Genomic DNA, 25701 nt, shown 5'->3' on the forward strand with positions numbered 1-25701 from the left:
TTACATGCAATTAAATGGCATAATTGGAATCAGCATGCAAAAACACACTTTCCCTGAAAATTTCGACAGTTGTGGCTACAATAATGAAAATGTTTTTAGAGACCCTCTTTTCCCACGAAATTCGCCATGCAGCGATGCATCTGAACAGCCCTTAAAAACTTCGATAGCCACTGACTCAAAGGGCTGAGACTGCCCATGTGACTGGTGTATTAACAGCATCATGGAATACAAATGGCAGCCATGCAGTCACATAGATTCCTTTAGCTGCACAGAAAGTGGGCTGGGCAAGCCTGGTGATTCATGCACCTAAATCAGTAGGATAATATGCGAGATAAATTCATTAAAGCGGTCACCAAGTGGATGACAGTAAACAATGTACAGTGCCAGCAATAATGAGTAGCCCCAAGGGCGGTAGAAAAACAAGAGGGAAAGCCACAGAAGCACCGAGATGCAATTTTTGACAGCTTATAACTCCAATGGTGCAGACTTGCAATAAAAATCCTTGTGGCAGGTGATTCCACAAGAACTAGCCATCCTTAACCCTATGACTGTGTAATATTCTGGGGAAAAAAAACAAAACAAAACAAAACAAAAAACAAAAAAAAACAAAAACACCCATTCCCAAAAACTCATTCCCAAGTAGATACGTCTAGCCAACAATAAATGTTAGCAACCCTCACATCTAAGGTAGCGTCCAAGCAAATAATACAAGACCAAGTCCATCACTCACATCGTTCAAACAAGACAGCCACAACTTCCGCCACATAGACACAAACAAGAAAAGCCACCACACACCTGCAGCTGCCACGAATCACGTTCACTCCCAATACATCCAAATGAGTCTGGTTTGTGAGTTAACGGAAAAAAGTACATCAAGGCAATTCTTCTTTCAATCACTGATCCCCTTGGCCAATCTGGTCAGCTGCAGTTCATTACATAACACGATGGCTTTCGCTCTACTAGCTTTCTTCTTCACAAGCACAAAATTCTTAATTGCCTGGGTCGCCTTCTCTTTGTATAGGCCAGCTGGAACAACTACGAAACGTCCATTGTTTGTATGTTTGAAGAAGAAAAAGGTTATTCCTCTAAAATAAATCACGGACTTGTAGAATACGTTCCATCGATACCAGGTCCATCTTCCAAAAAGTCCTCAGTAAGCCACCAAGGCCATCCAAAAAGCACCTCTCATGTAACACACATCCTTTGCAACAAATCATGAGCAGTCTTCAAGAAATGAAATATCATTTCTGCGTAAGGACAGAGAAGAACCACCAACACCTACAGCTGCCACGAATCACGTTCACTCCCAATACATCTAAACAACGAGTCCGGTTTGAGAGTTTTAACGGAAAAAATACATCAAGGCAACCCTTCTTTCAATCACTGACCACCTTGGCCAATCTGGATTGCCTGTAAAATTTTAGACACGTTTTGGATACAAACGAAAGACAGCACATGTGTCACTCGTTTAGATGTATTGGGAGTGAAGGTGATTCGTGGCAGCTACAGGTGTTGGTGGTTTTTCTAGTTATTGTCTATGTGGCAGAAGTTGTGGCTGTCTTGTTTGGACGATGTGAGTGATGGACTTGGTCTTCTATTTTTTGCTTGGACGCTACCTTGGATATTGAGGGTTGCTAACATTTATTGTTGGCTAGACATATCTGCTTGGGAAAGAAGAGGTGTGCGAGTGTGATGTACCTGGGAGTAGAGGAGGAAGTTGTGGCTGAATGTGAAAAGGAAGTTCGGGTTCCGTTTTGAATTACAGTTGGTAGTGTATGCCTGTGTTGTTTCTCTTTACATGTTTGTCTATGTTGCGTCACAGTTCTGGGTATTATGCACCAACGAGCCCTACAAGCTGTTATTCTGAGGGTGCTTTTAATTAACGCTATTTTCTCAGCCACGTTTGAGCAGCTGCACTTACAGAAAGTGCATAATTCTTGGGCTAGTGATCCGGAGTATAAACTGAGATTAAAAAAGGAGCGGAGGAAAAGCAGTGTTGAAAGTCCACTGCATCCCTCAGACATATAAAAATTCCATTCAGAAATAATGTCTTTGGTACAATATGAAATATAACTCGATACCCTCGACTGAATAATCAGTACAATATCGTTTGCAGGTGCGCAAACGAAGCAACCCCACTGGCACAATCATCAAGTGCAGCAGCATCCTTGCATAGGCTTAATCGACACACAACTCCATACAGCAGTAGGCTGCCTGGAGACAGTTTCCCCCTACTTCAGAGCAAAGGAACATGCACCACAATGAAACCAAGCATTGACGACGCTAGCGCAATGGGATGACGCAGAGCAGACGAGGCCCTGTGCATTTAGGTGTCCCATTGTCTGCTGGTGCCGTCCGATTGAAATGCATAGTACCCTTTTTCTGAAAACTCTCTCCTAGAGACTTTCGTGAAAAAATACAAGATGAATGGATTGACAACTGTGAAGCGGAAAATGAAAAATGGAACCGAAAAACCGCGCAGATAGCCCATTTATTGGATTGTTAAAGGATGACTTCTAGGTTAAGGCCGCTTACTTCTAGTGGCTCAACCTCTGGGCGCCCGACGCGACATCCAGCCCAATAATAAAGATCAGCGCATATGCCACCGCAAACTACTCTGTATGCGTGACTAGCAATCGCAGCATCAACAATGTGTGGGCAGTGCATAGTGCTCAAGGTTGCGGCTGCGGCTCGCAGTGAGTACTGTGCACCCGTAGTATATCAACCGTATATCAACCAGGTTCATATCACTTTGCAACTTTGATAATATATGTTTCAGGATTGCTTTAACTGACAAGAATAACTTAGCATGAAGTGAAAACATAAAAAAAAAAAAAAGCATCAGCCATTAAAAAAAAAGAAAAAAAAGAAAAAAAGCAAGCTTCTATACTCCGTTTCACAAGCTGTTTGCAGTACTATGAAAGGCACATGACATCTGTGCTAATCAGTATGGGGCACACTGCATAATAATGCTCCTACATTCCTATCACCAACGGTGGAACAATCATCTACGTAGTGTGAGCAAACCTGATTGGTTCAAGTTATCCATACTTTTCGTAGTACTGTAAACAACCTGATTAACAGAGTGCACATCTTAGCATTACAGACATTTTTGGGAACAATAAATATATTTTGCTTCTATGTACCGCTGGGTCTCGCAAGGGCAGAGGAACTAGAGACCAAATTGCCAACCTTCGCTGGATCATGGAAAAAGCAAGAGAGTTCCAGAAACCCATCTACTTCTGCTTTATCGATTATGCGAAAGCGTTTGACTGCATAGATCACAGCAGATTGTGGCAAGCTCTCCAAGAGATGGGAGTTCCAATTCACCTTATCTGTCTCCTCAGGAACCTGTATGAAGGACAAGAGGCCACAGTCAGAATTGGGCATGGTCTTACTGATTGGTTTCCGATTGAGAAAGGAGTGAGGCAAGGCTGCATACTGTCGCCCTGCCTATTTAACCTATATGCAGAGTGCATCATGAGGAAGGCCGGTCTGGACGAGTCTTCAGCTGAAGTGATGATTGCTGGAAAACGTATCAACAACCTTAGATATGCGGATGATACCACTTTAATGGCAGAAAGTGAAGTGGAACTCAAGAGACTTCTGATGCGCGTACAAGAAGAGAGCGAGAAGTCTGGGCTTAAACTGAACATTAAAAAGACAAAGATCATGGCGTCTTGCCCTATCAAGTCCTGGAGCATCAATGGACAAGAAGTGGAAGCTATGACAGATTTTCTCTTCTTAGGCTCCAAGATTACCTCTGAAGGAGACTGCAGCCATGAAATTAGGAGACGCCTGCTTCTGGGAAAGAGAGCAATGGTTAGCCTTGACCGCCTAGTAAAGAGCAGAGACATTAGTCTGCCAACCAAGATCCGTATAACTTGTGCTATGGTCTTTCCAGTTGTGATGTATGGATGCGAGAGTTGGACTGTGAAAAAGGCTGACCGCCAAAGAATTGACGCGTTTGAATTGTGGTGCTGGCGGAGACTCTTGAGAGTTCCTTGGACTGCCAGAAGATCAAATTAGTCGATATTGTCGACCATAAACCCTGACTGCTCATTGGAGGGTCAAATTCTAAAGTTAAAGCTCAGCTACTTTGGTCATCTGATGAGAAGAGAGGAGTCGCTGGAGAAAGATTTGATGTTGAGAAAGGTTGAGGGTCGCCGGAGAAGGGGTAGGCAGCGAATGCGATGGTTAGATGGCATCCTCGAGGCGCTGCAGATGAAGTTATGTGATGTTGGGAAGATAGTGAGAGACCGGAAAGCGTGGCGTGACGTGGTCCATAGGGTCACGAAGAGTCTGACACGACTGAACTGAACTGAACCGCCTATTACAGCTTTTGCTTCAATAAAACCAACAGCTAACATCATCACTAACATCAATAATAGGATGGCTGAAAAAAACCAGTGAGAGCACTTTTTCAGTCCCCAGACAACACTGACGATTGAATGCATGCATTATTCTGGGAGCTGGAATAGACGCATTGACCCAGTTCTGATGACTGAAACAGGTTTCTGGAACCTCAGCCAAACAATGACAAGCTTGAACCATGAGGAGGCTGTAATGTCACCATACAAAGGAGAATGTCAGTTTTTACTACGTAGCAAGGGCAATGTTCAGCTCAGCTTCCAGAAGCCCTATTCTAATCCAGCCATTTCTGCGCAAGCATGCAAATACACATGCACACATCTAAGCTTACCTTTTCCTTGGCTGCTTCCCAATCTTCCTTGCGGTTCTCTTTGTCACTGCCACTTGTGCGACTGCCCACACTGTCTAAGGTGGATACACTTTCAGTGTCTGAGACCTCCTTGCGACGCCGCTCCACCGGAGGGTCTGTTGACGCTGGGGGCCGCCGAGGTGCCTTCTCCACTCGAGGTGGTGATGCAGAGCCTTGCTGCAGCTTGACATTCACCCGCACCTTGGGTCGCTCCGGAGACAGTGCTTCATGGGAGCCTCCATTGACAAGTGGTGGCCGTTGCTGTGCACCTTCATGCATGCACGGAAAGGAGTTTCGCTTCTCTGGTGAGCCTTCCCGAGGCCCTGCAGTCGACTGCCGCAGCACCAGGCGAGGAGATGCTGGACTGTCTCGGGGGCTCACCACAAGCGATGAATCCTTCACCACTTCATGATCCCCTACACTGATCACAGACACATGGCTGCGGTCTACTTCACCAGCCTGTTGCTCCCAGCGACCTGCCTCGCCCACCTCCAATATTGTATGCTTTGAGGAGAAGGTCACTTCATGCTCCACAGGGGCTTTCGGGGACCTGGGCAAACAGTTTTCTCTTTTCAAATTATGCAGAAATATCCCAAAATATAAATGAACGTATACAGTACAAGGACCTTGTGTATGAAAAGAAAAAACATGGGCATATTTTCCCGCCAAAATATAGGCCTCAAGACTTGTAGGGATTGTGCTCCCTGATCAACAAGAAGCATAAGGCGCTGTTTTGCTGGCTAGAGACTCAGTCACTGCAAGAGGAGGGGGACGGCAGTCATACTGCTGGCCTCCTGCGAAGAGAGCCGTTAACTAGCATGAATCACTTTCCCTTCTGTAGCTCTCATGTTGGTCTCGCGTCCCCATTGGACCACCTCCTGGTATTGAGCTGTTTTGACATGAGGGCATGCGAGGAAGTGAACCAGGGGATTGCCATATGCAGCAGCAGGTGCACAGATTTTTCCCTCAAGGCTAACTGGTCTTGGCCGGGGACTGTGGGTTGTAAATGCAAGCACCTCGTATGCTCGCTGGAGTCCAGGCCCGAAATTAGTTGGGCACCCACCTGTGCAGCGTCGACATTCCCGAGTCTGGAGGGCTTGATTTGGCACGGTTCTCCGTCACTGTCAGCCAGTGCCGGCGTCAACGCGCGATAAAACATTTATGTGCGGCCTGTGTAGTCAAGATATGCTCTGCATATCCCTCACCCTCCTTCGTGACGTGTTCCGCATGCATTCTGGATATTCGGCTTGTGAGTGCCCTTGCTTCACCATAAACGTATGAGTAGCTTTTGCCCCGCTCTCGGTTGCTGCGGCAGGCTATGGGCTCGTACTGAGGTTTGGGGATGAGTGCATGCACTATTTTGTAATGCAGTTTCTGTGTAGAGAGACCACTAAGTGTAGAGACTAAGTGTAGAGAGACCACTAAACACTGCAGAGCGAGTGCATTCTGGCACAGGTGTCACTATAGTGTGTCGTGCAACACTCCACGAATGACATTAAAGGTGAACGCCACTCGTTGAAAACCAAAGCTAAACGTGCTTGTGTGACAGGGATATTGGACTAATACGCTTAGTGCACTTTGGCTTGCCTTTTACTGAACTTTGCTGAATAAAAATTTGAGCAACTTATTCCTAATTTGTTTCATTTTTTTTTTTATTTCAGTTTCCTTTTAGAATTCCGTAAATCCTTAAACCATGTCAATAGCAGTACCGTAAAAACCTGTAATATCAACCAGCAGGGATAGCAAAAAAAGAGACGCTTTCATCTGCATATAATGCATTTGAGGAAAGCACAGTGAGTGTCTTTATTGCTCTGCATTTTGCGGTTACCCCGCTCAGTGCTCGTGCATCCAACGCCACCCTGTGCCAGAGGTCGAAAAGGGGCACACACCTCTAGTATGTGCCTGGTGCTGATTCGCATTCCCCTCGTTTAGACGTCAGCGCACAAGGCTACCGTCTAGCATGGACCGTGCACCCGTTTATTTATAGCACACAAAGTGCGGCATGTGTACCCAGGAAGTGTGCTCAAATTGAGAGCATTTGTGCTCGCCATCGGTGTAGCGTCAGCTGGGTATCCCTGGTAAATACAGATTTCTGTAGAAACTCTTCTTCAGTACCTCAAAATGTGATTGGCATCTCGCATTTCTAGAAAGCGCCACTGACAAGCTCCTTAGGAATGCTGGTCAAGTGCCCGCGATCCAACTGTAGAGCGCGGTCAGTATGGCTGGAGAGACCTGTTTCAGCCGTCCAGCAGATGTATATGCAGGCTCTCACTGCCTCATACATTCCAGCAGTGTTCTGCATGATGCCAGTGCTTTTGGCAGCTATGATTACTGCTATGATTGCTTTCGTGGTCGCAATCATGGTCCCAATCATGGTCCCGACAACACGCACAATAAGCTCGTTCTGCTTGCTCCCGATTGCATGTGCGTTGCACGACCAGTACGGCGAAATTCCATCGAAACCGAAACTATCGAACAGTCAACAGACACCACCACCAGATAGCACTTCCTCTTACTAGAAGTTTGATGATAGCACTGAAAATAACGAAACTGGAACTGCGAATTTAGGCTGAGAATTGTTCTGATCCGCATATGAGGCAGAAATCCAACATGCCAAAATCGGAAAAAAACCTCGTATTATGTGCGGGTAAAATTTTAAGGTACACTATTCAGCTCCGACTAATGTTCTTTTTTTCATAACCACGTTTACAGTTATAACTACTTGATTCAATTCAAGAATATTCGCTTCACTTCGATATTATTCAAACAAAATGGCTTTTCACTTCATATTCAATTCGAAAAGCCTTTTTTTCGGCACATGCGCACTGTGCACTGGCACTAAAAGAAAAAAAATCTGCCATCTCTATCAGGAACCGCACCACTATCCCTCTGATCCCCAGCTGAGTGCGCAAACCATTACTCCACACTGAGCAAGTCAGAAACAGAAATCTTCTTGTTTAGTGAGCCTGCCGTCTCCTGACAACGTAGGAAGTGCCACTGTGCCTTAGCAGAGGATATGAGAGGAGGGCTAGACATGGTAGCTAGTGGAAGCACAACGACGACGGCTTCACCCCTGTCTCCTGAGAAAGCCGCTTCATGACTTCTTGCGCCGCTCCAAAGACAAAGCAGCGCAATGAGTGTGTGCCATCGCCGCCAACTGGAGCTGCTACCTTTGAACCTGGCACCGAAGAAACCACTCTCCTGCCCTGTGTCATATGTGGAGGTGCCTTACCCAGCCGGTGTGACTGCCATGAATTGAGAGCTCCTCGTCCGAGGAGGAGGCAGCAGCCCGGTAACTGTGACCGCCTGCACGGCGCGTCGCGGTCCTTGTCTAGGTAGGACCTTCGCTGTCCCGAATAAGAAGCTCCCACCCACCTCATGTGAGGGGGCCTTGCTGGGGAGGTCGGATTGATGATGATAGGTTGATGGGTTATCAGGGTGTCTAGCAAACCAGTATTTTCAAAATCCCTGACTTTTCCAGGTTTTCCCTGATTATTTCAGTTCAAATTCCCTGACTAGTGAAGAGGCTAAAAAATGTAGCTGCTGACGATAATGAGCATAAACGAATAATCCACAACAAAAAGCTATTTATTAATGATATTTTGCAATTTACAATAGTGAAAAGGCTGTTATTAGTATTAATTGTCATCAAAAACGTCAAACTTTACTGAAATACTGAAAATTAAAACCGCACTGATGTCAACCTCAGAACACGAGCCCCTCCCCTCCCCGCAAAAGGCTGAGCAAATCCAATCCAACATGGCTGCGCAACTTGCCGAACATTTTCGTCCCGACTGCTGCCAGCGAGGTTATTCCTGCTTTGTGTCGTGTACTACTCTCATGCAGCGCTTCCGCATATTTTACTGAGTACCCATCTCATGTGCGTATTGGTTCTTCTATTGTGGCAGCTCAGCCATGCGGCACGGCCGCCATTACGACCGCACGGCAAAAAAAAAAAACGCATGAATAACGTACTTGCTGTGCACCAGCTTAAAATGAAAGTGCACTGCAGAAGATATCGTGCCATTTTTCCTGACTTGGCGAAATTTTTGATAGTTTCCTTGACACTCCACTTATTTTTCCCGCTGCATAATATTTCACTGACAATTCCTGGTTTTCCTGGTAGCTAGACACCCTGGTTATGTGTGACCTTGAGACGTAGCACTTTCAGGTGCCAAGTTGTCTTTTTTATCTGACAATGGCAAAATGAGTAAATAAATTGTCTCAAGCTGTGTCTAAAGAAAAAAAATTCTCAAATAAACACTACAGTAAAACCCCAAAGGCTTATCACTCTTAAGTGCCCTCTAGTACTTTTTCACTCTGCACTTGCATACTTCAACATAAAGCTCAAAAAGAAAGTGGAGGGATCACTGCAGTACTTACAGTTCTGCTTTGTCTACTTCACAAGTTCCCAGTTCAGAGGCATCTTTTAGATGAGGGCTGGAGTCATCTATCATTGATAAGCCTGAATAAAAAAAAGATATCATTGTAATGCCTTTTGTGAATACCAATTCTCACAAATGATGGGGTTCTGGCACTCACTAGATACGACCACCACTTCACCACCTCGAATGGGAGTTGAAGCGTGTGGAACTTGGTGATTATCCTCAGTTTCAGGCGTTTTTGGTGAGGCTGGCTGGCCCAAACTTGCGGATGGTATTCCTTCTTCAGCCTTGGGACTAGTTTAAGAAGAAAGACACAGCTATTGTAGAGCAAATGCTTTTCCACTTCAAAGAAAAATAGGGTCAAAGAGACAAGAGGAGTGCTACCAGCCTTCTAAGAAACAAGATCAGTGGCAGAATAATGCATTTGCTCAATTCTACACTTCTGACATGTTTATTTTATGGGAAGCTTTAACGATTCTTATATTCCCTCCACAAGATGGAGTAATATCAGGTATGGGTACGAGTAGCTTTTCTGGATCAATTTCGCAGTAAGCACCTATTACACGCTGAAAATAAAGGAAACGGGTGACAACGTAGCTTTACAAAAACTTAGTCCAGATAAATGAATTTGCTGGTATAGATATACACAGGCCCAAGACTGCTAGCTAAATTTTTCTGACTGTTTCAAGAGCCATGCACTCCACCAGTCACATTTCCCCCTAGTGTGATACTAACTTAGCTGCAGAGGAGGGATAGAAGAGGAAGTGCTAATTCACTAGACCAATTTGCTCATTAGCTTTTGAAGGGCCTCTCTATGCTTTAAAAAGAACATAATCAGAAGAAATATTTTTTAGAAGCTGTGATACGCAGACTACAATTGCTATCGGCATGCAACAAATTATTCTGCACAGTTGCGGACTTTACTGAGGAACCATCCCACACAGCTCACAGGAAGATATACCGTTTATGACTGATATGTCAGAATGAAATAACTGGCAGCAACATTCTGTAGGCCTTTTCTTTCTTCTTTTTTTTTTTGTTTTCAACCCAACACAGAAGCAAATGAGCTTCGCTGCCACAACCAACCAGTCCTTAGCTCCTTTGATAGGCATCATTTTAGATTTAAATGGCAAACCAAATGGACTGACTTGAACAGGCTTAGCAACTTGCTCAGCATTGCTGCCACTAAGGTTGTTGGCCCGCTCTTCACAGCCACAAAGGCACTCTAGAAAGAGCGCATGAGGCAAGGTCTACGACTGCATGGAAAATAAGCCAACAGCAGTGCCCACCAGTTTAGACACTGCCACCTGTGGAGTGGCGCAGACCAGAGGGAAGGGGACATGCTTTCTTACAGGTTCCCACACTTAGTCTGGGTGACCATAGTTGCTCCTCGAAACATTGTCATTTTGCACTATGCAAGGCATGCATTGCAGCAGTGTCGTACACACTGGTATTGGTGATGTGAGGTGCGTGTCACGTTTTCTTGTCTTGTGCTGCTATGTTCCCTAAATTCAGGTGGTGTGAACACAAAAATCTTGTTCAATATAGATCAAATAAAATCAAACATTATTGCTTGCAAATGTAACGTAAGAAACAGTGAAGATCATGGCTCTGAAAACTAACTTTCTACAGCAAAGCGATTTTTTTTTTTTCTTTCTAAGCTCACAAATTTTTCGAGCATTCTATTATTTAAAAACAATGTTTCGGGCCCCACTAACTCTAAAAAATAGGTCAGCAACTGTTTTCACTGCAGCTAAAACTGCATGTTATTGTCATAGAAAAAAAGAAAGAAAGAAAGAAAGAGAGAGAGAAAGAAAGAAAGCTCCAAGACCTCGATGACGTGCACAACTCACTTTTCATCAGGTGCTTGGGGTTCTCCCTGGACTGCAACAACAGGCTCTTGTGCAACCTTGGGATCTGTTTGGGCCACCACATCTGGCGTTGCTTTTCCTTCGAATCTATCAAGCACTGGCTCCTCCTTGTCAACAGCTGCTTGCGGTGGTGGAGGGCTGGGTGCTCTACCTTCCTTGGTTGCAGCAGGCAGAGCCGGCACCTCTTCATCTTTGGTAATTTCAGCAGCTTTGACATCTGCAGCTAATAAATGTGTGCAGCATGTCAAATGCCACGTAATGCAGTCACTTTGGCTTACTGATTACAGCTCAGCTTTCCTTGTGACAATGAACGATAGTTAAGGCTTACAGTGAAAAGCGAGCTTACGATACAAAGGAGGACTGAAAAATCTACTAACATCAGCCTGAAGAACACACTCAGAGTGTCTACCAAGCAAATGTCTCCAAATTCCCTGAGCAACACAGTACTTTGTTTTATGCTAAAACGAACTGACACAATGCCGCCGACGCTATCACGCTTCAGTATGCATGTTAAAAAATAAAAACAAATACATATAGCCTGTTTTAAATGGCAAGGTGTAGCATTTATTTCATTTAAGAGCAAAAAACAAGGCCGACATTATTAAGGGGGGAAGTGGGTCTTCAAATAAATTTCTTTATTATTTGTCCAATCTGAATGAAACTTTTCAGTCTTGATCAGTTTTTCATGCCTATTTCGAATCTGTACTTGGATTTTTGATAGCTACATTGGTTCAGGAACTGCTGTAGGTTTAAAAAATAATCAAAGGGTACTTCTTACAGGCTTTTTGGCAATTTTGCCTTGCCAAACACAAAAAATAATTGCATTGACTCAATGCCGAAGACATGCTCTAGGGGGCGATGCTATTTTTATTAATTTGAAAGCAAGTTATAGGCAAGGAAACAGACCAACTCTTACTACATACATTTTTCTCTAATCTCTCATTACCAGCTAATTTGCAATTAGCACAATTGCACCTGTGCAATATGAATAGCATCACCCCTAGATCATTTTAGTATGATTACAATGATACCTAATTTGTCAATGTCACTTAAAGACAACATAGGAAAAAGCCCTGTAAAGGCTGAGTGCAGTGCCCAAAAACGTGGAAATGAGGAAAACGTATTTGAAGTTTCAGACAACTGCAACTTTTTCTAGAATGCAGCTACAGCAATGTGAATTACATCAGTGCGGAGATGTGCTCTTTAAGAGAAAGTCCTTACTAAATATGTAACAGTACTATCTCCCTAAAATTGCAACAGCTTGTCATAAAGCCATGTACTACCCCTAGAATCAGCATGAGAAACTACGTTTATCTCTTCACATGCCTGTTCCAGTGCCCTACAAGGTAAAGAAATACTTAAAATTGTGCAATAACTTGGTATCACCATATTAATAAACTTTCACAAGGTTTAAGGACAAAATACAGTGGCATATATTTCTCAAATTGACCTAATAAACTGGTCACTGCCCCATATGAAAGTTTGCTGTGCAGCAGACGCAGAGAAGAATGCAGAAACCTTTGCTGGAGCAAAAGCTTCTATTCGCACTTCACTGCTTACTGCGGCATGAAATTTCTTGTTCGCTGCACTTATCACGCACCCTCGCGAGCGTGCGCGCTAGCCAATCAGTGGCTAAGAACGGCCATCGAAAAACCTGCGATGGCAGTTGTTCTACTTGAGTGATGCCATTTTGACATGCCGCAAAATGCGCACAAAGAAACAAGCTTCAAAACAAGCCCAAGATGGCGGCGATCAGCCGGCTACTTCGGTGGCGGCGTGCGCAAGAGTTTAGAACGAATTTTGCTCCTTCTGGGCCATTTCGCGGCGCCCATGGCGCTTTAAAAGTCAGTTTTATTACATTTCTCGATCGAATTCAGTGTTGATATTTTTAGGACAGGTGCTTGGAGGTACAAACATTCCGAAAATGCATTTTTCTGCTTCTGGCTGCTTCTTGTCATTGGCCGGAGCAAGAAGCCCCGCTGCTTCAAGGGGAACCGCACGCTGCCTGTCCAGTACACCTCGAACGGGAAGTCATGGATGACCCGTTCAATATTTTCCAGCTGGCTTGAGGCCTTCGATGCGGACATGAGAAAGGCAGGCAGGTTGGTGAGCCTTTTTTTAGACAACTGCACCGCCCATCATGTTGATATGGAGCTCACAAACGTGCGCTTGTTTTTTTTTCCGCCCGGGTGCACTTCTGTTGTGCAGCCACTCGACCAAGGCGTCATACGAAGTGTGAAGTGCGCCTACAAAGAAAGGCTAATTCAGCGTCTCATTCTTAACCTCCATCACAAGCGCCCCACCGACGTGGACTTGTTCATGGCACTTGAGATGCTGGCCGCTGCATGGCTTGCGACGCCTCCGATCGTGATTGAGCACTGTTTCAAGCATGCGGGCTTTGCCCCCGACCAGCAGACATCATGCGTGGACGAGTCGCCAAATGAAAGCGTGCTTGAAGAGACACTTCACGATGACTGTGCTGCCAGTGCAGTGCCACAATCGCTGGCCAACGCATGGGGTGCACTTTGTGCTGTCGACACCTATGTTGTTCCAGATGGCCTCAGTGTCGATAATTTCGTTCGCGCTGATGACGACGTAGTTGTCCATGAAGAAATGACCGATGAGGCTATCATCAGCAGCGTGTGCGAAACTGACGACACCGAGGACCAAGGTCCACAACATAGAGAGACGGTAAACCCGAACCCGAGGAATGTGTTGGACGCCTTTGACACGATCCGGTCGTTCTTAGGCGCACACGACGATGACGTGGCAATGAATCACTTCTTGCAGTGTGAGAATAGAACCATGAAGTTGCTGCAAGGCAAGGCTCGGCAAACTAAGCTGACTGACTTTTGGCAATAAATTTTCTTTTTGCGGGCTGTTTTCTATCTTTTCTGTCTCATTTTCGCGGCAACGAAATTCTCGCGAAAGCGAATTTTTTTGCTGTCCCCGGCGATTTCCTTATTGCGGGTTTCGACTGTAACAGGTTAGCGGAACACCGCTAGATGGAAACTTGTAAATTACAAATTCAGGAAATAAGCAAGAAATTCTAGCAATAACAGCGCTAAAAAGGGTACCAGATGTTTTGTATATCAGGAGGATAATGGGTGGTAGCAAACGTACACGAACGCATCATTTTTCTTCATGTGAGCAAAGAGCCAACGCATCGCCCACGCCAGCACAGCTACCTTTGCGCATAATTCTTCTGTTCAGACCTCACTTACGCGTATCGTATTATAAGTGCAATAAGCCTCCCACTTTTGCCCCCTCCCACTTAAAAACGAAAAAAAAAGGGGGGGGGGGGGGGGGGCAGATGTGCCAGCGGCTTTGATGGGAGTGGCGGCAGTGGCTTGCTTGGCTGGTCCGGTTGCTCAGTGCCTTCCCTTTATCACGCAGAGATTGGGATGGGCACTGTACGCTGCCACCAAATCATTGGAATGTGTGTAGCAGTAAATATCTTTCGAAGAGAATAATGCTAAAACCTGCGCCATGAACGTGGCTGACTGCATGCTTTCTTTGATGACTGATGGTTGGAAGGATGGACGACTGTTGTAAAGTCTACTTCTTAACCATGTATTGAACTCTACCCTCAAACTGACGTCGAAGTGAGGCAAATGCAAAATGGGGTGTGTCTCGGCTAAAGTTTTAGTTCTCACCCCATTGTCAAGGTGGCTGCTGATACATGAATGCAAAATGCGCTAGGACTTTGCTAAATTCGAAGTGTGGCATAAAACTATTTTGCTAAATCGCGAAAAAGAAATACTTGGTCCTCAATAGGGCAGAGAGTGCGAAATAAAAAAATTGTGATACATCGCGAATTTCGTTACGTTGAGATTTGTTATATCGAGTCTCGACTGTAATTTGTAAACAGTTTTTTTTTTCTTTTTCTTTTCTTTTTTTTTTTTTGCAGAAAAGATTTTTTTAAAGTTCACGTTAAGGTGCGAAACTATATGCTCCTCTCTCAAAGTTGTGCCACCTTTACCGCGCGCGTGCACCCCTGGTGGCAAAAATGGATGCTTCTATCAAGGCGGTGCCGCAGGGAGGATGAGTTCATTTGGGACTTGCATTGCTGCTTTTGGAAATCGGAAGCACTGCAAATTCTCGCAACATTTTCTGCCGTCTTGTTGGAGCTGTCAATTGGGAAAAACAAGAAAAAAAGGGAAAGTGGTGACCGTTGAACAGCCCACGAGCAATCCGTAGGAAATGCGTGCACTGTTGCCAGGTAAGAAGTGTCCACTTTCAACACACTTCGAAATTCGAAGCGCCGCTGGTGCCGCAGCCCTTTCTGCCGCCTTGTTGGGATGGTACACTTGACAGCATAATGCGCAAGGCTCGCGGTCACCGAGGAGAGGCCACATTGTACAACTTGTGCAATGCCAGTTCGCTTTTATCACTCGTTTAGTTCCCTTTAAGTAGAACTGCAACTGATTTTCCCTGATATGGGCACAAATTCCCAGAGTTTTCCATGACCATATTATCCAAATTTCCTGAGAATTCCCGATTTTCACAGTTTTGCCAGTTGGTGGACACCCTGATACTATTATTTCCTTGTAGAAATTCAGATGCAAACTCTGATTATGAAAAATCTGCATTTAAGTTAGCAGGCATCACCCATTAAGTTTTTTCCTGAAAAAAAAAAACAAAAAAAAAACCTGGCAATGAGTGTATTACTAGTAAGCTAGTAGTACATGGAACTCATGGCTTCATATAATCAATGTACCCATTTAAGCATATAACCAATGCTCACTTGGCATGAAAAAAAAAGAAAAAGCGCATAGACAGAGCTCTGTTAAACAAACTGCGCAAAATAATGAAACTAACAACTATACACACGCAAAACCAAGTTATGCATAGGACTCACCTCTGGGTTCAACTGGTTTAGTCTCTCCACCAGACTCTTCAATGGGTTCACTGAGATTGGAAATTGTTTCTCCAGCTGTGTCATTTTCTATGCTCAGTGACTGTCGGTACTAAAAAAAAAAAGTAAAACAGCAGCATTTACAAAGTGTATAAACACGTAAAAAAAAAAAAAGAAAACAAAGGATAGTTATGAATTAGCAACTGCACATTTTATGGCTGGATGAGCTGATTACTGTTAAAAAAATCTAGCAGCACAAACAAATAAAGCGACATAGAAAATAGGAAAAATGAAAAAAGAAGGGAGGAAAAGAATGAAAGAAAGTACACATAAGCTATTTGTCAGCAGTCTTCCTCAGCTGTTCAAATGTGATTATGTGGATTGTTCAAGTGAACAAAAAGCAGCCCGCAAAATCTGCTGCACGCTTAGATCAATTTTAGCATATTGTGCAGTACAACCGCGAAAATTGGTGCAACCGCCCCCGCGGAACTGTGTATGTGTTCTTATCAGCGCATGCCCAATCTCACGAAGGCGGTCGCGCTAACGTCCGCTGCTGCGCTCCACGTGGTGTGCTAAATTTTCACGTTGGCTCTTTTCGTTCCTAGAGAAGATGCGAGGAGTCTCTGAACAAGACCTTTTGATTGACAAAATTAGCCTCGTGGTGAAGATGACAACGTAGTACTCGCTTGTGGCAACCCACGACATCGTGCCTCCGTTTTGCTTTGGCGGACCATTATGTCATCATGAAAATACCACCTCTCAAATCGCTCAGCACAAATCATAGGAAGCTAACCAAGCGTCTGTTCCAGTGGTGCCCCGTTTCATGGCTCACCACCATGTGAGAAATGCGATGCAGCTGTTGCGTGACCAATCTCGAACGAAGACACAATCACAAAGGTGTTTCCACTCACTCTTTAAAGAAACGGGCGATGTGCGAGTGAAGGAAAGGATTAGAGGGATCATGGCGAGAATATGTGGTGCGACCCAGATACACGGAAAGGAGAAAAGCAGAACGACAGAGGTAAGAGTCACTACTGTGCAATCTTGTGAGAGACTGGAGCGACGCATGCAGTCAAAAGGAAATCTTGCGAGAGACTGGAGCGATGCATGCAGACAAAAGGAGGAAACAAGCGGAGCGTGCACGGAGAGTGAATGAGCGCTGTGCTCTAAACACGTGCTGCGATATGCTGCAGCACGCAGGGGAGCCCGGTGCCGCACAGGGAAGTGCACTTGCTGTTCCGAGCCGTTACCAAGCAGATTTCGAAACCGCACTATAACCAGTATTTTAGTTTGCGTAACCACATAACAAGCAGTATGACTTTGCATTGAGTCCTGTGAGAGGCAGACCGGTAGCTGGCAAAAACTTCATTATAACCGGCCCTGCACTGTAAGCAGTTACGTTGTAAGTGGTCTCCACATGTATATGAAACAGTGGTGCCCGCACACATCAGGCATGAGCACTATGGCATGTGCAACGAGTGAAATTATCCTATTGTTAAAATATAGCCCAGCAGCATCGTTTCAGCCCTGCTCCTAAAATTTATGCCATCTCTCTCTCTCTCTCTAGTATCCATGCAGCTTCACAGCTCTACGAGTACGCTGAATCCCTGTGTTTTTCGGATGTTTCACAGCACAGTGAGGTATCCTCAAAACACGACAGGGCCATTTGGAAAGAGGCACCACTGTTTAACTTTTTTTTTTGCACAGAACTGAAAGGAAAAAAAATAAGACAAATGTTCTTCACTTCAATCAAATACCATATACAGGGTTCTCCCCATGGTAGGTGATAGTGGTTTTTGTCGCCCACCTCTTCTATCACCTGACCAGCGCCGACAACTTCCCAACTATGGCCAGTCACACCGTTTAAGACTTTACAGCGTGCCACTGGCTATCTAGATTTATTTCGAGATGGTTCCACGCCATCCTTTTGCCTACTCAATTTTTTCTGTCTTACACCCACAAGCTTCCTCCAATCTGAAGAGTATGCTGTGATGCAGTTTTCCTGAATTTTTTAGGCCGATTCGATAAGTTGAACTTTCGGCTAATTGAAATATTTTTCTTGAAGGGCGAAATAATGAGATTTTACTGTGTTGGCAATGTCGCCCCTGCTTTCTTTTTTTACTTGCTTTCATTATGTTTCTGGAAAGGTTCATTTTCATTTTCCTTTTCATGCAATATTACTATTACGTATTACGCTTTCAAACCATGATGCGGTGCCCCTGAACATCCCACATTCGGACATGGCCAACGTAAACCTTGTGCACTCTAGCGCTGAAGGGGCATTTCATGCACAAAGCCAACAAATGATTTGGAGTCGTGCTACAAGATGGGTCCGAAAAGAAAAGCTGTGCAGCTATCTGTGCTGGGCTGCTGCATTTTTCCTCCATCTGCTGTGTTGTCAGTATGTTATTATTTGGTTTATACTCCAAAGACCTCTGGCGCTGCATAGTTATACACAAACACAGCACACACACAAGAGATTAAAGCAAAACGTTCACACCGACGATAAGGTCACTCTAGCGCTGAAGGGGCATTTCATGCACAAAGCCAACAAATGATTTGGAGTCGTGCTGCAAGATGGGTCCGAAAAGAAAAGCTGTGCAGCTATCTGTGCTGGGCTGCTGCATTTTTCCTCCATCTGCTGTGTTGTCAGTATGTTATTATTTGGTTTATACTCCAAAGACCTCTGGCGCTGCATAGTTATACACAAACACAGCACACACACAAGAGATTAAAGCAAAACGTTCACACCGACGATGAGGTCTTCGAAGTCGTATAGCCAACTAGCCCGCTCGCAAGTACTATTGGTTTATACAACTGCTCCCCCTCTATCCTTGATCTACAAATGTCCACCTCTAAAATATTTTCCCGGAGAACCCTCAACTATCACTTGATACAATGCATTCACCATGCCAAATGAAATACTGAATGGCCAAATGTGTAGAAAACCAAGTACATACATCAGTGATTTCATCCTCTTGCTCTTCAGTCACTTCTTCAACCACTTCAGCCTTATACTCGCTGATCAAGTCCTTCAAAGGCTTCCTATCTATACAACTTGCTATAAATGGATGCTGAAATCATTAAATCAAGAACAGTTAGAATCAATCACACCAAGCAATCTATCCGGATCTAGAAATAATGACGCACCTTCAGAAGTTCCTCTGAGGTTGGCCGCTGATTTGGGTCTTTTGTCAGGCAAAGGGATAAAAATTCCCTGAATTCTTTCGACCTGTTCAAAAAAAAAAAAAACCACATTAACCTCTCCATTTTTCTTTGCTCAGGCACCTAGCATCTTCTTGAGCTATTTCAGATTTCTAGTGCTTACCTTTGCAATCAGTGTTTCACATACTTTAGCCAAGGTTCAAGATATACTAATGAGCTTTTAAAAGAAAACAACGAAAGTAACACTGCAGCCTACTCTAGACAGCAAAGAATACTTTTGTACGCTGCTAGAAATTGATTTGATGACCTCCGTAAGTTATGAATTTAGAGTGAAGCTTGTTGGAATGTTGCGAAACCTTCTACCAAATGAAGTGTGCTATGTGCATCTCATTCTTATTTTCCTTGTGTGTTCACTACCATCTCAAAGCATAACACGAGGATAAGTAAAATGAAAACCACAAATGTTTAGTTTCATTATTTGTTATGGACATGTGAAAAGCTCTAATAATTTTAAAAGCGTTTGCCAGCACTTGCAAAGTGCTTTAAATTCCACAGAAAAAAAATCCTTTGGGAGTTTCTGCAACCACTCGAGCAACGTAAGGCGTACCTCTTCATAAGAATGAAACTTATTGCCACCTAGTACTTTCTTGAGAGGTCCAAACATACGGAAGTTGCTCAGGAGAATATTCTGGTGAGTATGGTGGACGCAGGAGACATTTCAGGCCTATGAATGTCACAACTCTTGCACGGCGGTATGCGGCCAAGTACTGTCATCCTTCAGACAGCAATCCACATTATTTTGATTTGACGGCAAGCCGACGCTGATTTCTTGGGAGGTAGCAGCGATGTACAGGCATCTAATACAATATCCTTTGTGTTCAAAATGAGTGTCAAGGTAACCTTGTGTGCAGAACTTCTTTGGTCTGTGTAATAAGGAATGGCACCACTCCTTACTACAGAGACCAAAGAAGTTCTGCACACAAGGTTACCTTGACGCTCATTTTGAACACAAAGGATAAGGAATGGCACCATTCTTTACTTGCTCTCTTCATTTCTGGTTCCAGATTTCGTCCCCAGTACAATTCGTGCAAGGAAGGCATAAGAGTCTTCAAAGTGCCGAAGAAGTTGCTCACACACATCCACATGCCACTGTTTCAATTCTGGTGTCAGCTGCTGCAGCACTCATAATTCGAGCACACTATGCACAATGTGGTATTCTGAACGATGACTGGTGTTTACAGTTACTGCAATGTCATCTTGTGTCACTCGTCGCTTTTCCATCATGATGGCTATGAAGGTTGCAATGGTTTCTGAAGTCACAACACAATGTGCCCAGCTAGGATGAGGAGCATCAGCCGTGGATGTCCCATCCTTTGCAAACTTCTGCCGCCATTCGTACTTTTCCTTCTGTGACAAACGCAAGTCACCAGACTGGACCTTCATTCTGCACTGAATTTCGATAGGTTTCACATGTTTACCGTGTACAGAAACCGATAACAGTATGTTGCTCCTGTCCCGTTGTTCTACATCTGTACAATGGTGCCATCTATATTGAACATTCGGCACACTTGCCAATTTGGCCATCTGGTGCCATCTTTCGCTTTCTTATTGCACTTCTTTGGAGCGTGAAGCTCACAAACTAAGTGCACAGGCAGCCTACATCATAGTGCAAGAAAAAAAGTTAACAGGGTGCGGATGCAACTTCTGGCAGCTTTGCCAGCAGCTACTTCCATTCCTGCTGCCTTCTAGAAGATGACAGAACAATTTTTCTTTCTGGCTTACATGAACTGCTTATCACTCCCGTGAATCAAGCATGTTTCAAATCGGTCCATGGCACAAACATCACCACTTGCACCTGCATTGCAAGTCTATTACTTTTTTAACAGCATGAACGACATGCTTGACTGCTTTTTCATAATTTGCAGGCTTTCTTTTGTATACAAAAGGAACTGATATATAATACAGTAAAAGCTCATTAATTCAAAATGCAGAGAGGCACCAATAAAGTTCAAATAAACCCAAGTGCAAACTAATTAAAGTGAAAATAATATGGTACACTGCGAATGGGAACCAGTTGAGCAGAGCAATTACCTCATTTTATTGTTCTAAATAATCCATGATCAGCTTCTGCTACTTTCCCAGATGGCAGTGGCCAACACTTTTTGTATCAAAGCTAAAGCATAGCAGAAGGCGTCGTCCCAGGCAAAACTGAACAGGCAGTTGGCACACAGCACGCCTTAGCTTGTGCAGCTGGGGGACACATGCGATCATCTGTGAGCATGGCTACAAGGCTGGAAAATCAGGTAGCATGGAACCATCCTGTGACTGGCAACAATCGGAAAACCTCTGTGACTTGGGAATTTACACATGTGAGTAGCAAAAACTGCTAGACTGTTTCAGTCAAAAAGGGAAAGCCACCATGACAGTTGCATGCTGCCCGATTTTACAGCCTTCCTACCGCTGAGTAAAAAACCAATGAACGTGCTTTTTGGTGATATCCTGCTTTGATAATGGACTGGGGCAGACTTGCATGGTTTCCATAGTTCCTTGAAGTGTTTTTGTGAGATAATTACCCCAGATGGAACCATTCATCAATTCCAACCCCGCAGCGCAGTCAACATGAAATGACTGTTGCGAACAATCCCATGCACTGTGATGCAGAAGGCAGCAAGAGGTCGAGACAAAGATGGGCAGCAAGCATCACAGTTTCGCGGTCTGCCACATGCCCAATACATTGTCTTCCTACAGTGGCCACATCATCAACAGATGCTAACAGCAATCTACTGAGGCCTTTGAGATTGGCAGCAAGTCTGGTACAAATTTCAAAGTTGACGCAGCTACTTGCTGCCACTGCTATGCCACCCTTGAAAGTCTCTCCAGAAAGCTCTCTGGCCTGTGTTGCTCAATCGGCCTAGGTGCACGCCAAGCTGTGCCATTCAGTTTGAATTATCAAGAAGTTTAAATGAATAAAGTTCAAGTTGATGAGATTTCACTGTATTTATAAAATAAAAATGGCTAAAATTAACGTTCTGCAGGCATTCTAATTGAAAGTTTTTCTCAAAATTAGGAACTGAAAACGTTAAAGCATATACAGTCGAACCCGGATATATCGAACTCAAAGGGGATCGCGAAATAGCTCAATATACAGAGATCGGCTTGAGACGTCACTTGCAATCGTGAAAAATGATACTGTATTTGCGCGTAGGCAATCGACTCGCATAATGAACCCACCTCCCACTTTTGCCCCCGCGAATATGAAGGAAAAAAAAAAGAAAAGAGAAAAGAAAAAAAAGAAAAAATGTTCGATGGCACGTCCCTCCATTTCGACAAGTCGCATCCACAGCTCATTTATTGGCAGCGCGCAAAAATGCTACGCAGCGACAGTGTTCTACACTGTAGCAGTGATAACGTTACAGCGTGTTTATCTTTTGACTATACTTTCGATAGATCCTGCGGTAGCAGGGAGCGAACTAGGCTTGACTGCACAAGCCTGGTTTGATTTATCAAGCCACGCTTGGGGCGGGCGTAGTCCACTGCTACAAAATCATTGGAAAGCATGATAGCTGCAAATGCCGTTTGAAGCGAACAATGCTAAAAGTCGGTGTCATGATCGCAGCAGACCGCATGCTTTCGTCGATTCATAGATGTAAAAATGGGGGAAAAAAAAAAAGAAAGAAAGAAAGAAAGAAAGAACCTGTCAATAGCTTACGCTGCGCCGCACGTTTAGCACAAGTAAGGATGACTCTCGCAAAAGAAAAAAAAAATGGTGCTTCTTAACGTCTGCAGCCGCCATTGCATACACTATGCCGTGCGTTCAGCATGACGGCAAAAATGAACAACTCCCGAAAAAAAAAAAAAGAAAAAGAAGGAGACTAAGGAGAGAGATAAAGCTTGGCAGAAGAGTGTGCACACACTTGCACTTCGCTTTATTGTGTTTTTCGCTCTCCCAAACAAGCACATAGCTAGCGATCGTCACATGCTGGCCTATCACCGCAGATGCGCGCGCCTTTGGGAAAAGGGCGCAGCGCTGCCCTAGACCAGCCCTCACCGAACTGTGCCTTCTCATTTCTTCCGCGCGTGGCTTGAAAACGTCACGCGGCAAACGGCAGAGGGTTATGCGATTGTCTTTGGGGAAGGCGCACCGTCCAATGCCTGATGCAGAGTTCGATATACTGAAAGTCCAGTGAAATTGAGTTCGATATATATTTGGGGAAGGCGCACCGTCCAATGCCTGATGCAGAGTTCGATATACTGAAAGTCCAGTGAAATTGAGTTCGATATATGACGCAGCTTTCCTATACTTTTACATGAGATTTTCAAGGGGATATTCCGTGAGTTCGATATAACCAAACTGCAAAATATCCGGGTTCGACTGTATTAGAAATTGCAAAAGTAAGCTCACTTGCTCAGTACAATGGCCATATTTAGTTACAGCCTCCTACGGAGCATCTAAGTTTTGGCTCACATTATATCGCACGGCCCGTATGAACTTAGACACAGCGGTACAAACTGCTGCTATGTTATTCAGTTCACAAAATCAGTGTTCAGTTTTCAATCATGACACTGCTCAAGGGAAAATCTACAGTAAAAAGCTTGTTAGTAATCATCGAATGGCCCTGAAAAAACTAACAAGAACCACTTGCATTGTGGTAAATTTATTTGGCAAAAGAACAGGCAATGACTGCTTCTTTTTTGCTGCTATGATTATTTTACACACTTTCATAGTTGCATGCCCACTATTGGGAGAATCAAAACAGAACTGCTTGAAAATGGCTTCCCTGGTATCCTTCACAGTGCGACGCAGTAGCGCATGCAGTACCCCTACAACAAGCAGCAACACTGAACAGCATTTGATGAGTTTACATTTTGAATGCAGTGAAAGAACCACATGTATTAGTTATGCTGCCTGATGTGCAGAAGCCATCGCTGCGAGCTGACACAAAACTCGTAAAAGCTAAACTGAAACTAGTAGCCCTATCCCTCAATGCCCACTGAGTTAATGGCCATTGAAATTTTCAAGGGTCATCCAGATGCACCACTGCCACACGGCGAATTTAAATCCCTGAGTAGTGAGCATGTAATCCAATAGGTGGTGCTACGGGTAACAACATCGAGTAAAAATATGAAGTGGAGCAGAATAAAATGAGGTGAACATTGGACTTCGTGCTATTGTTGTTCAGAGAAGGGTGCTCAAACACTTCACAGCCCGGCACAACCCACAGGCAGCAACAGTGCAACGACGCTGGGGCAACAATGCAGACTTAGTTGCAAACGTTTCAGAAGCATTAATTTTGTGCTGGCAAAGCTGCGACAGCAATGTGTGCATCTTTGCTGTGTTGATAGCTGTTAATGTCGAAAGCTTCTTGGGCTTGCTCCTCACAAAGCGCTCTCAAAGGCAAGAACGTTTTGGCACACTGCAGAGCAAGTGCAGTGTAGGTTTGTTCCCATCTGACCACTATATATTCTGCGGAGCGACCATTTGGTTATGATATTTACTAAAATTCTGCTTTAAATAAAAAAGATAGTACTGTTTATTTTGAGTTTTTAAGTCTTCCCCCCCCCCCCCCCCCCCAACTTATGAAGAGTGCGGGGCTTCTCTCAATGGCCCCTGAAATTCCAATCGTCATTTGCAAACCTCCACTGGAAACATGACAGCACAACTTCAAAACATTGCCAGAGGTTACAATGATGTGGAGCCCGGTGCCACCCAGCAATCGGTTCGCTAAAGTTGGGGATGAAGTGACGGTGAGGATGTTGAAGAAAAGATTGATCCCCATCGGAATTGTGCCCATTGACTCAATGGCCATTGAAACGTGCGACAGATGTAACTACCGTATATTGCCGATTATAAGTTGACCCCCAACTCGCGACCCCCTTTGGGCAAAAAAACGCCGAATTTAGGTCGACGCTGCCGCACCCTGCGGTCCTAGCTCGCCCAAATGGTATTTCGGAAGGCCGAGTCATAAATAAACATTTATTCGTTCACGAGACATCTGTCGTCGCTTGTGAGGACCTAGTCGCGATCATCATCTTATGAGCCACTGCTGCCGCTGGTCGTCGGAAGCGGTGCCGAGAAGCCGCACGTGGAGAACGCCGCAGAGACCATGTCTGTTGGTAGTCCATACCAGGTATCGTTGACCCATTGGGCCACTTCGCCCAAAGAAGCTCGATTCAGCCTCCCTGTTGGTGTCTGTGGGTTTTCTTGCTGGAGCCACTCGTAGAATGCACCGATGCGGTCTTTGAATGGCTTGTGCGTCACATCGAGTGGCTGAAGAATAGGTGTCAATCTGCCCGGAATGATGACCAGGTCGCATCCTGCGTCCGCTACCGCTTTTTTCACACGATCAGTTATGTGGCCGCGGAATGAGTCCAGAATGAGCATGCTGCGGGGCTTCAGCAGTGCCCCCGGACGCCTGCACCACACGAGACGAAACCATTCGAGGACCATTTCATCATTAAAAAATTCCTTCTCATTCACCCGCACGATGACTTTTGGCGGGAACTTTTCCTTCGTCGGGATCGTTTTCCTCTTGAACAGAAGGAATGGCGGCAACTTGTGCCCACCTGCCGTACAGCATAACATGACCGTGAAATGGTTGTGCGTGTTGCCCGTTGTCAGCAGGCGGACCTGGCGCCCCCCTTTTGCAGACACGGTCCTATTGCTAGGCATATCAAACCAAACTGGAGTCTGGTCACCGTTGC

The 25701-nt window shown here is 44.7% G+C and overlaps 1 protein-coding gene across 2 annotated transcripts in view; it reads right to left on the minus strand.

The window, feature by feature from the left end:
• The window catches only part of Slik (Sterile20-like kinase), a 79265-nt gene that overhangs the window by 40763 nt on the left and 12801 nt on the right, over positions 1-25701 (minus strand). The window contains exons 6-12 of one of the 2 annotated variants that reach the window (XM_084591220.1): positions 18985-19066; positions 18795-18908; positions 15838-15946; positions 10959-11193; positions 9263-9399; positions 9104-9185; positions 4703-5270 (exon numbers count right to left, since the gene is read on the minus strand). In XM_084591220.1, the coding sequence (XP_084447346.1) occupies positions 4703-5270; positions 9104-9185; positions 9263-9399; positions 10959-11193; positions 15838-15946; positions 18795-18908; positions 18985-19066 (1327 nt within the window). Of the gene's footprint in view, positions 1-4702; positions 5271-9103; positions 9186-9262; positions 9400-10958; positions 11200-15837; positions 15947-18794; positions 18909-18984; positions 19067-25701 lie in introns of both variants that reach the window. The other variant, XM_084591218.1, reaches the window with a different exon arrangement.

The sequence above is a fragment of the Amblyomma maculatum genome, chromosome 1 (genome assembly GCF_055883805.1).
Source record: "Amblyomma maculatum isolate TAMU_Amacu chromosome 1, ASM5588380v1, whole genome shotgun sequence".
Lineage (NCBI taxonomy): Eukaryota > Metazoa > Arthropoda > Arachnida > Ixodida > Ixodidae > Amblyomma > Amblyomma maculatum.